The 12,332-nt window shown below is 46.2% G+C and overlaps 1 protein-coding gene across 2 annotated transcripts in view; it reads left to right on the forward strand.

Moving 5' to 3' along the window:
• FSIP1 (fibrous sheath interacting protein 1) overlaps window positions 1-12,332 on the forward strand; it is a 66,740-nt gene that overhangs the window by 4,188 nt on the left and 50,220 nt on the right. For both annotated transcript variants that reach the window (XM_088465343.1, XM_088465342.1), the window contains exons 3-4: window positions 401-530; window positions 3,488-3,580. In XM_088465343.1, coding sequence (XP_088321469.1) covers window positions 401-530; window positions 3,488-3,580 — 223 coding nt within the window. The remainder of the gene's footprint in view (window positions 1-400; window positions 531-3,487; window positions 3,581-12,332) is intronic.

Consider the following 12,332-nt stretch of genomic DNA (forward strand, 5'->3'; position numbering starts at 1 on the left):
GATCCGGGATCTCCCTGTAGCCAGGCTCTCCATATACCGATCCGGGATCTCCCTGTAGCCAGGCTCTCCATATACCGATCCGGGATCTCCCTGTAGCCAGGCTCTCCATATACCGATCCGGGATCTCTCCGTAGCCAGGCTCTCCATATACCGATCCGGGATCTCCCCGTAGCCAGGCTCTCCATATACCGATCCGGGATCTCCCTGTAGCCAGGCTCTCCATATACCGGTGTAATAGAACTGAATATTGGTGTCCTTCACACTCATTACACAGGAAAAGGAGGATGGTCATTCTCACCAGTCTCAAATAATAACTGGGATCTGACTGAAGCTTTGTGCGTGTAAATGCTATATTGTCCATTTATTTATTAATTCTTTATATATACATTCTGAACAACAGTGGGATGTAATTATGGATTCAGATGATGAGCAAATGAGTTCTCCTGAAGGAGAGAAGACCCCAGAGATCAGCTCAGAAAGGTACAAAGAAATGATCACAGGAGCTCTGACCCAATCACCAGAGGAACCCGGTAGGAAATATTTGATTAAAAGTATATTTTTAGTGTACACAAATGTTTGTATGTTTGTTTTATTATAGCTTAATCAAAGAGTATATATGTGATACATTTCTAAATAAAACTTCAAAAATCTATTGTGTCTCTTGCACACCTGTACTTATTACATAAGGGGTATATTAACTATCGGGTGTGATGTCAAAGCGATTTGACCAATAGTTTTAAAACGGCAATATGAATAAATCTAAACAAACCTGATTTCATATTGATACATGATAATCGCTTTGACAAACTGGCCAATGGTAAATATGCCCGGGTGTCTTTACCAGTGATAATTTAGTTACTGCCATCAGTGTTAGTTGTGAATTCCCATTGACACTAATAGTTGGTGCTGACCTTTAACTGAGAAAAGAGTGTAATGAGTGTCCAGTGTTTACCAGGGATTGATGAACTTTGTTAGAGGATCCACACTAGGCAGCAGCTCACAAGAGACAGATGAGAAATGAGATACAATTGTGGACAAGCTAGTGGTCAGGACAAGCAGCACAGATTAAGGCCGTATACGAGACAATTGTCAGGGTTACAAGCAAGCAGGGATGGCTAGAGAACAAACAAGGTCAGTAACAGGTAGGCAGAACTACGGAACCACAGGACCAACTACCTAAGGATTCCTGATGTTTGGTCTGTGAGCCTTTAATAGCTTTAGGGCTCATATACAGATAGAAATGATGTAAGCAAATGGACCTACACACACACACACACACACACACACACACACACACACACACACACACACACACACACACACACACACACACACACACACACACACACACACACACACACACACACACACACACACACACACACACACATTCCTAGAAGCGTTGATTTTGCTTTACTTTGTGTCTGGTTAAAAATTTTGCACAGAAATGTTAATACTACGGATAATATAATGGTGTTTTTTGTGGGCACCCATTAAGAATCCTATTTATTAAAGTAGCTTTTGCAGTCAATCCAGTGACCGTATTATATAAGTATGAGGGCTACTTATTAGAGACGGGCGGATCGTTTTTCACGGAATCCGAACGTAGGGGTTACGAGTGGATTCGAGTCCAGGCTCTGGTCTTCCCGCCAAGTTCGGATCCCAAAAGGAGGCACAACGTCATCTTCCCGGCGTCGGATCTCACGTGTTTTAGATTGAATATAAAAGTCTCTCCCTCATGATTGGGCGCCATTGTACACAGGAGAGCGGAGGGAGGGGGTGTGGGACTGTGGGCTGTAGTTGTGGGAATAAAAAAAACCATTAGCACACCATCGCTATTGGGAGTAGTTTAGGTAGGAAATAGTTTTTATAATTGATACTAGTAGTAGTAGTAGCTTGGAAAATGTGATTGCAGGCGTCATTGTCAGTGTATGTGTGTTGTTTGTCAAAGTGAACCTACACTTTTTTTTTCTCTAGGAAATCTATCACTGCAGTATACTAAATTGTTTATCTGTCCAAAAAAATACTGTACTGTGTCTGAGGCTTCTGCACCCCAAGAAGACTGTTTTTACTTTTTTCCTGTTCTAAAAAAAAAATTGCAAAAAAAAATTTTTTTTTTCCTGTTGCCTAAAATAAAAAAACTGCAGTCTTTTCTAATTGAATTAAAAAATATAGTGTATTTCAAGAAGTGTGTGTTGAGACGAGTGACAGTGTTCTGTTTTGAAGTGGTACCCCCCTTATCATCTGCACCCCAAAATACTTCTTGCACAGGAGACCTGTTCCCCCTAGTGCGCGGAAACAATTGCTAGTGTTTGTGTAACAAAAAAAACAAATAATAATTAAAAAAAAAAAATAGCATAGTGTGTCTTCCTTCCAGTGCAAGTGATGCTGTGTGCAGTGGTATCCCCCCCCCCCCCCCCCCCCATCACCTGCACCTCAAAACAATTCTCAAATGTAAAATAATTTCTTTGCCGGTGTAAGAAAAATAATAAAACCAATCATGGATCAGTTGATAGAAGAGCAGGATCAGCAACCCAGTACTAGTGCTGCGGCTAATGCCAGTCATAGTACTTCAACATCTACTAAAGGTGGTCAAGGGGAAAGAAGGTTTAAGTAAGGGCACCTGAAAGCTTAACAATATTTAAAAATGTTAAAAAAAAAACATCACTTCTAACAATAGAGGGAAAATTTACAGCTGAAAAACGTAAAATTGCCAATATGCCATACACCATACGCAGTGGCAAGGAAAGGCACAGATCATGGACTTCCATTGCGAGTAGTGGTCCAGCTATTGTTGTTTCATGCCCTAGAATACCTATTGCAGTTTTCGGGGCCAAACACAGTCGGGCATCTTCTGTAACCTTGCATACAACACCTTCTCGCTCCTGAGATCCTGATTCAAAGATGTACGTTCATCCGTTGATGAATGTACATCTCCGATGGTTAGGAGTCTGTGTCTGCAGTGCCACTATGTTTCCTGTATTATTTTTTTAAACTGTCGTGTTTGTGCTGCTGCTCTGTCTCTTAGTTTAGCCAGTCAGCTCCCTGTAGCCAAGGGTGGTTTTGCCAAAACCTATACAGGAGGGTCCGTGCACATCTCTACTATTTATTATGAGGGTGCTGCAGAAGATATGAGATATCTGCGACAGTCCCTCTGTTTCCTGAGGACCGCAAAACTGTCCAATGTACTAAGCTCTAAAAACTTGGCTTTAGATTTCGTTATCCACTGTATCTACAGGCTTCGGTATCGCAGACGAGGATTTCTTTTAACTTACTCTGTTTTTCAAGTAGTTTGTGTACCAGCCCTTTGGTAGATAAATGAGTGATTGGTTTGTGAATTTAACAAAGGCAAATACTGTAGACAAATTAGTAGTGTTTCATATTGTGAAGATACCAATGGGTTCTCATCCTGTTCCTCTTGCCTCGGAGTTATCTGCATTAAAATATAGTGTTCATGTTCTTTTTTTTTTTTTTTTTTTTAATGCAGAAATGGATGATGAATTTCAAAATGAGTTGTATGATATTCCAGCCACAGAGAATAATGAGGGCACCAAGGAAGTCAGAGAAGATTGGAAAGAAGGTAAGTAGGTGACATTAGAAAGTCCTTGTATTTCTGTATCCAGAACAATAATTGTATGCCGTATGGCAAGCTGAGCTTTGTAAAACCCTAATGTTTCATGTTTAAACCCCAAGTTATATGTTGCTTTTTAAACCCCTCCAATAGTACATATGGGAATAATATGTGCAGCAGAACTCCATAATAATATATGGCATTTATTTCAGTTACCGCACTTGTCAAGTCGGCACACAAAAGAGATCTGTTTAACTTTGAAATCTATAAAAGATTGTTAGACTGCGTTGAGATGCCTATACACATTAAAGAAGGAATATGTTTATAATAAGATGTTTGGCAGCTGGGTCGCAGAATTAAGCCTTTCATAATATTATCAAAATGTTCATTCAGCCTGATCTATGGTGAACACATGTGCTCTGCATGGTTTGTCTTCTAAATGTGGCACCAGATTGCATTCTGCAGACCACATCAGGATGTGTGCGATAAGCCGGCTCCGATGGAATAGTAATTGTTTCATCCTCTTTGTGGGTCAGGCTTTAATTGATTTTTTTTTTTTTTTTTTTTTTATACTAGAAAATCTTTGGTCTGTGCAGATTCCCCCCTCAGCCCGAACCTTTCTAAGTTTCTGCTAGCAACAGATTGTGGACCTGGCTGCTTACTATAACATCAGCGGTCTGCTCTAGTTCAATGCTTTTAAACTCTAGGAATTGAAACGAGGAACTTTTGAAACTTTCTAGGTGGAGTTCAAAAGCTTTGGTGCTGGAAAGATCAGAGGAGAAACATAGCATGACCCTGTTTAATTAGATACATATAACTTAGTAATCTTATAGATGCTAACTTGCCTATTGCATCTGACATCATAATTGGTAACTTCTGTATTCGGTGCTACTATGAGTACATATTGCCATAACTTATTTTAGCCACTAGATGGCATTGCTGTCAAAACCTTCAACCACAGTATGAAGTTACACAGCCACTGTTGAGTAAACCTTGAAAAGTTTTATATATATATGTATATGTGTATATATATATATATATATATATATATATATATTTTCTTATTTATTATTGTTATTATTATTTATTTATTTATTTATTTTTTTATTCAGTATCTTGTTTTTTACCATGAGCTAACTGTTCTGAGTGCTACTGATGATATGTTTTTACTATCCTCGCTATAAATATAATATTTGTTTTAACGTATCCTGCTACCGGTGATACAAAATGTACTACAAAATCCCCCAAAAATTCTCAATAAAAAAATTTGAGACTTGTATCATTTTAAAATCTAATCTTTGCACTTCTGCACCATTGCCAAACCATTACACAATGACCAGGAGACAATAAGACTTTCACACTGGGTCATCTCTGAATATCTCTGTATATATGCTGCTACTCTCGGGCTCCGTGATCCAACAATGTTTGGGAACCACTGGAACAGAGTATACTTTACTCAGAAATCAAGTTTAGAGAACTTTGTGGGTTTATCTGACACGAAATTACACCTCTTCTCCAGTGCTGATTGCAGAATCCTGACTATCGGGAATCTGCGCGTGCGCCATACCAGGTCTACAATCCCGAAAGCGGTCCGGCAGCAGACTGTCAGTGATTGACAGTCTGCTGCCGTTTCTGGGCAGGGAGGGGGCGGCGACAGTTTCCGTTTCCCAAAACGGAGGCGTGTCATAGCTGTTGGGGGGGATGGAGAGTCCAGGATCTCTGCCGGAGACATTTCCAGGCCTCTTTTACTCATCTGTGGCGGCCGGCTTGCGTGACCCAGTGGTCTCTCAGACGATGGTAGCCTAGATGATTCGATGCTACGTGCGAAGACGCAGCTCAGCTCCGTAATGCACACAGGAGGCGTGACGCGTCCTGCTGCATTACCGTATCACAACTATCACAGCTGCTAACATGTTATCAGCTGCGATAGCTGCTGCATCCTCAGCTGAAGCGCCCCCCCCCCCCGTTAGTCAGAAGCAATGGTTTGCTCCGAAATTCACCCCCCTTTTCTACTTCAGGGTCCATAGGGCGTCCACAGGGTTGACCTTGGGGGTATAGCTGGATCTGGATCCATGGGACCACGCAGTTAAAGCTTTGCTGCTCCCAGGATGCACTTGGGTCCGTCCTCCTCTATACCCCGCCCCCGAGCCACAGGCACCTCAGTTTTAGTTGGTGCCCGGCCGGAGTCGGGTCACCCTGGGCAGTGGGGCTGCATAAGCAGCCCCATAGCTTTATTTTTATTTTTAAAAGAAGATTTTATTATTTTATTTTTTTACTATCTTCAGAGCGGCAGCATCAGACTGTTCATCGCCCTATCCTCAACTTGAAGTCTCTGAACAAATGCCTCAGAGTTCCCAAGTTCAGGATGGAAACGTTACGTTCCATCATTCTGGCGATGGAACCTGGGGATTACATGGTGTCCCTGGATATCCAGGACACCTACTTCTATGTTGCGACAGCACCTTCGCATCAGCGGTATCTGCGGTTTGCTATCCTTCAGCATCATTATCAGTTCCGGGCACTACCCTTTGGCCTCTCCATGGCACCGAGGGTTTTCACAAAGATTATGGCGGTCATGGCCGCACATCTTCGGAACCAGAATGTACGGCTGCTGCCGTTTCTGGACGACCTCCTGTTGCTGGCGAGCTCCCCGGAGGTACAGCTTCAACATCTCCACCTGACGATCGCTTGCCTGCAAGCGCACGGGTGGTTGATAAATTGGAAAAAGTCCTCCCTGATTCCGTCACAGTGGATGGTTCATTTGGGAGCCCTGCTGGATTCTCGTCAGCAACGGATCTTCCTGACCCCGGAGAAGGTCTCCTCCCTACAGCTGCGGATACACAGTTGCCTGAGCAGTTGCCGCCTGTCGGTCCATTCGGCTATGAGAGTTCTGGGGTCCATGGTGTCGACGTTCGACATGGTGGAATTTGCCCAGTTCCATTCCCGGCCCCTGCAGGGGCTGATTCTATCGGAATGGAACGGGTTACCTCACCGGATCCGCTCTCAGATGCTGGTGTTGTCCCCGGAGGTTCGGCAGTCTTTGGCTTGGTGGCTTCAGACAGCTCATCTGGTCGAGGGGCGCCCCTTTTGGATCCCGGACTGGGTCCTGCTCACGACGGATGCCAGTCTCTGGGGTTGGGGGGCAGTGACCGGCTCATTGTCGCTTCAGGGTCTTTGGTCTGCGGAAGAAGCACTTCTCCCCATCAACATCCTGGAACTGCGGGTGGTATACAGGGCCCTGCAGTCGTCCGGCCACGCTCTTCACGGAAGGGCGGTTCAGGTGCAGTCCGACAATGCCACCACGGTGGCGTATATCAACCACCAAGGAGGAACTCGCAGTCGGGCAGCGATGTCGGCGGTGTCTCGCATTCTTGCTTGGGCGGAGTGTCACATTCCAGCGATCTCGGCAGTCTTCATTCCCGGAGTCATCAATTGGGAGGTGGACTTCCTCAGCCGTCATGACGTGCATCCCGGGGAATGGTCGCTTCACCCAGAGGTATTTCAGCTACTCGTGGACAGATGGGGGCTGCCGGAACTGGACTTGATGGCCTCCCGTCACAGTCACAAGTTGCCCGTTTACGGGTCAAGGACAAGAGACGCAGGCGCCTGTCTGGTAGACGCGCTGTCGGTGAAATGGACGTTTCACCTGGCGTATCTGTTTCCTCCGATATCCCTACTTCCTCGGGTTCTGCGGAAATTCAAGCAGGACGGCGGCACGCTAGTGCTGGTGGCTCCGGCGTGACCCAGACGTCCTTGGTACTCCGATCTGAGGAGCCTCTCCATCGACGCTCCGTACCTTCTTCCTCAGCGTCGGGACCTGTTTGTCTCAAGGGCCCTGCCTTTACCCGGATCTGGGTCGGCTGTCTTTGACGGCGTGGCTCTTGAGACAGCCGTCTTGAGGTTGCGGGGCTTCTCCAGTTTGGTACCATGCTCAGGGCACGCAAGCCTGTTTCCGCACGGATTTACCACAGGGTGTGGCGCACTTACTTTCAGTGGTGTGAGTCCAGAAGCTATGATCCTCAGGTGTTCCGAGTTTCTAGGATCTTGGAATTTCTTCAATCGGGTTTGGACCTAGGCTTACGCCTTGCCTCCCTGAAGGTTCATGTGTCCGCCTTGTCCATGTGGTTCCAACGACGGATTGCTACACTGCCAGATGTTCACACCTTTTTCCAAGGTGTTCTCAGGATCCAGCCTCCCTTCGTGCCTCCTGTGGCTCCTTGGGACTTGGCGGTGGTGCTACGGGTCCTACATGGTCCCCTTTTTGAGCCTCTTGAGTCAGCGGAACTCAAGTGGCTGACGTTTAAGACCGTTTTTCTCCTGGCGATTGCTTCTGCCAGGAGGGTGTCAGAATTGGGGGCGCTTTCCTGTCGCCCTCCTTTTCTGCTTTTTCACCAGGACAGAGCGGTGCTCCGCACTCGTCCTGAGTTTTTGCCCAAAGTGGTCTCAAAGTTTCACATTAATCAGGAACTTGTTGTGCCAGCGTTTCAGTCACCTGATCTTTCTGCTGGTGAGGCTTCCTGAGATGTCGTCCGGGCGCTTAGAATCTATGTGGACCGGACTGCTTCGGTTAGGAAGCCTGATTCCTTATTTGTCCTCTTCGGTTTTCACAAGAGGGGTTGGCCTGCCAACAAACAAACGTTAGCCCGTTGGCTTCATTCTGTTATTTGTGAGGCTTATGCACGGGAAGGTTTGCCTGTGCCTGCCTCTGTTAAGGCTCATTCCACTCATTCTGTGGGTCCCTCTTGGGCTGCTAGACGTGGCGCTTCTGCTGTTCAGCTGTGTAAGGCGGCCACTTGGTCTTCAATACAGACATTTTTGAGGTTTTATGCGTTTGACACCTTCGCCTCTCAAGATGCATCCTTTGGGCGCCGGGTACTCCTTTCAGCACAGGAGCGTCCCCGCCCTTAGTTGAACTGCTTTGGGACATCCCCAAGGTCAACCCTGTGGACCCCCTATGGACCCTGTAGTAGAAAACAAGAGATATGGTAAGAACTTACCTTTGTTATCTCTGTTTCTACGAAGTCCATAGGGTCCACAGGGCGCCCGCCCTGACGCACCTGGCTTCAAATGGGCTATGTGGCTGGTCACCGGTTTTCCGTCTCCCATTTCTGTGAGTATGGTTTCTTGTGTGTTCCAGTCTTCCTTCTCTCTGTTTAGTCTCCTCCTCTGGCCTTGGCTGCTTACCAACTGAGGTGCCTGTGGCTCGGGGGCGGGGCATAGAGGAGGACGGACCCAAGTGCATCCTGGGAGCAGCAAAGCTTTAACTGTGTGGTGCCCATGGATCCAGATCCAGCTATACCCCCAAGGTCAACCCTGTGGACCCTATGGACTTCGTAGAAACAGAGATAACAAAGGTAAGTTCTTACCATATCTCTTGTTTTTAGAATATTGTGACCAGAAACAGCTGACACCTACCTGAATCCCCAGGGTAAAATGCACACTCAGGCTGATTCGGAGGGGGGTACTGCTGGGACCATGCTGGCGTCTTATGCTGTAGTATGCCTTTATGCTAATGCTAGTACCAGCCCTTCCTCTGGTGTACCAGCGTGTGACTGATAGCGGAAGGGCCAGGATGCCCACTTTCAGCAGCTCTAGAGCAGAAGCCTGTAAATCAGGGGTGGGGAACCTTTTTTTCTGACGAGGGCCATTTTGATAAATATATATAAAAAAATTTGCAAGCCCGTTGCAGGCCACGCCCCCTGCATGTAACGTCACATGGGCCAGGGCCACTATCGCCGGTGATTACAGCAATGCCCAGAGCATCCTGAGGAAGCTCTGGGAGCTGTAAGGGCAGCGGTGTGACCATCTGAAGCGTCCTACGGATGCTCCATGCGGCACTGCTGCATACATTCTAGGCCCCCCGCTAGCCAGATGAGGCTAGCAGAAAAAATCTCAGAGGGCCAGACCAAATGATTCCGTGGGCCTTATACGGCCCCCGGGCCTGAGGTTCCCCATCCCTGCTGTAAAGAGACAGACATTGTATGCCAGCAACTAGGTGTCCAATACCTAGGATACAACAGTTCCTAAGATTTACTTTTACTCGTAATGCAAGAGGACTTAGAAACTCCCATCATTTTCCTTTTCTGACCTAAAACCACATCTCACTCCCGCTAGTAGACATAATGCAGCTTAATAGCTACAGAGTAAAAGCATGAGTTTCCTCATTTAAAGTGTTTATCAATGTTTTCAATTAAGCATACGTAGCAAATCACTTCTCAGAAAAAGTGTGATCATTAGAAGCAGAGACAGGCAAATCTCTGAAATGTGGGTGATTCACAAATCCCAGAAATGCCTAATAATTTACTACCACTGAAGATCCTGGACAACCCGTGGATAGACCATAGATAGATAGATGGTCAGCAAGCATCAACATACGTCACATGCATTGTTCTATGGCAAAACGTCTGTGGATACCATTAGTCGCTTGTCACTTGTGACAATCAGTGACCGAGCTAACCACTATTCTTAATTGCTATATACAATGGGCCTGTGCACTGTTGATCGCATATTCACGATTATCGGGAATCTGCACGTCCCAGACTTAGAGCCATATTCAATTTGAGCGGACCCGCGATACTTTTCCACCTCCCGGACTTTTATCCTGTTTTGCAAGTGGAAAAGTATCGCGCACGTGCCCGCATATCCCCGTATTCAATTTGAAAGTAGGCAAAAACGGGACCTGGCGAAACTTAAACAAGCGGAAAGTACTGTCAGATTTGGAGAAATCAGCCTGACACCCCCCAAAAGATGCTCTGACATGGGGGTTAGCTATGGTACCCCCCGATTTGGCTTGCTGAAGGTATTTGGTGCTTTTAAACGGTCTCAATAGCTGCTAAATAGCGTTTTTGTACAAGTGGTGCAGAATAGTATTTTGGAGGGTCTTTTGCAGAAAATAACTTATCCCAGCTAATTTGGGGTACATGAAAATGGGGACCAGCATATTTGGGGTACATGAAAATGGGGACCAGCATATTTAAAGTTGCTAAAGTTAAGTTAAAAAAATCGTGAAAAATCCACCTGCCGGAAGCCCCTGCAATGAAAAAAAACACCTGGGGCATACTTGGGGACCCCCCAGAGTCAAGTTCGCTAGTTTTTAACTTTGTTCCCCCCAACATTTTTTTTTTTTTTTTTCACCCCCAAATTCAAAGTGATTTTTCTTTGGTGATCTTAAGTGTTTTTTTTAAAATGTTTGGACACAGTTTCCCTTTGGGGGACTGTCTGATGGCTGTACGGGGGTTCCCGCAACGTTGCACCGCAAAGCCCCAAATCTGCACTTTTTTCCGCTTGCTATTCATAGGCGAAACTTTACCGCCTATTGCATTGACTTTTCGCCTAGGCGGAAAGTCTTTCAAATTGAATACGGCGATACTTTTCCGCCTGGCGAAATGACGTCATCGGCGATACTTTTCCGTGGATTCCGTCTTTTCGCCTCAAATTGAATACGGGCCTTAGGATGACCAGTTTGGGGCTGGTAGTACATTAAGGCAGGGGGCTATCACGCTGTCTGTCTCCTTGCTATAGCGCAAGCCCCCCCCACCTGGCTTGTTTAGCCAGGTGCTGGTTACTGGAAAAATGGGGGGAACCCACGCCAGTTTTACCACACCGGACTCAGAGGTCTGGGGCTGGTTATGCTTTTGGGAGGGGACCCCTCACATTTTATTTCTAATATTAACCCTTTATGTGTACAGTAACACACCAAAGCCTGCACAAATGTATGCACGCCCATGCAACGGTGTTCAAACAGACAGGCACGTCTGCGTTTCTCCGACCACTCCCCCGTCACCACCCCCCAAACGCTGACAGTCTGTCGCTCACTCTGTGATGGCTTACCGTGCTCTGCATGATCGCAGTGAAGCCCACATGTACTATGATGCAATGCACAATACGCTACAATCGGCCGTCTGTGTACACTGTTGCAGTTGCGATCCATAATGAATCAGGCCCTGTGACACTGAAGAAGGTCGAGTTGGCCTAGAACGCACCTGTCGCTCCAATTCGTCCTCGATTCTCACTGGGGTTAAGATCTGGACTCTGAGTGGCCAGTCCATCCCGGTTACTGAATCTTCTGTATACCAGTCCAGCGTCGCCCTGGAAACATGGCAGGTGGCATTGTCGTCCTGATAATATTTGTTGTTTCCGTAGAACTACAAGTGCATGGGCCTCCCTACCAAGTGTTCTTTTCGAAACTACCACATTAGTGGCCTTTTGGTACTCGTGTGCAATGTATGCATTTCGCTTGAGCAGGGGTGTCCAATCACTTTTGTCTGTAATACCAGCAGCTGCAGTAGTCTCATACAGATTGTGGTCTGAGGGCCGGATTCAGCAGTGTATGCTAGTGCACTGCTGAACGTAGATTCCCGATGCTCGGGAATCTGCGCGGGCGCGTGACCCGTTCTGCGCATGTGCAGAACGGCTCTGCGAGGCCGCACGTAAACTGTCAGCAGACTGCGATCCTTGCTGAATCAGGCCCTGAGTGCATTCGTTATATAGATTTCATATTCATTATGTCGACATGAGAATGTCAACATTCAACATATCGACACTGGTGTTATGTCGACATTGTTAGAATGTCAACATACTATTTTTCTAGTCATTCTGACCCTAGCCCTAACATTAACTCTAAGACTTATGTATCACGTAGTGATATAAATGAGCAATTTGAACAATATCGTTATCGTTCAAATCGGTCATTTAAATGGTTGCTACCAACTCACCATCGACCAGCGATGTGCGGTCACGTATGGACGATAGCGATATCTTC

Source organism: Taudactylus pleione, unplaced genomic scaffold (assembly GCF_031769625.1).
Source record: "Taudactylus pleione unplaced genomic scaffold, aTauple2 ptg001956l, whole genome shotgun sequence".
In the NCBI taxonomy this organism is placed as follows: domain Eukaryota; kingdom Metazoa; phylum Chordata; class Amphibia; order Anura; family Myobatrachidae; genus Taudactylus; species Taudactylus pleione.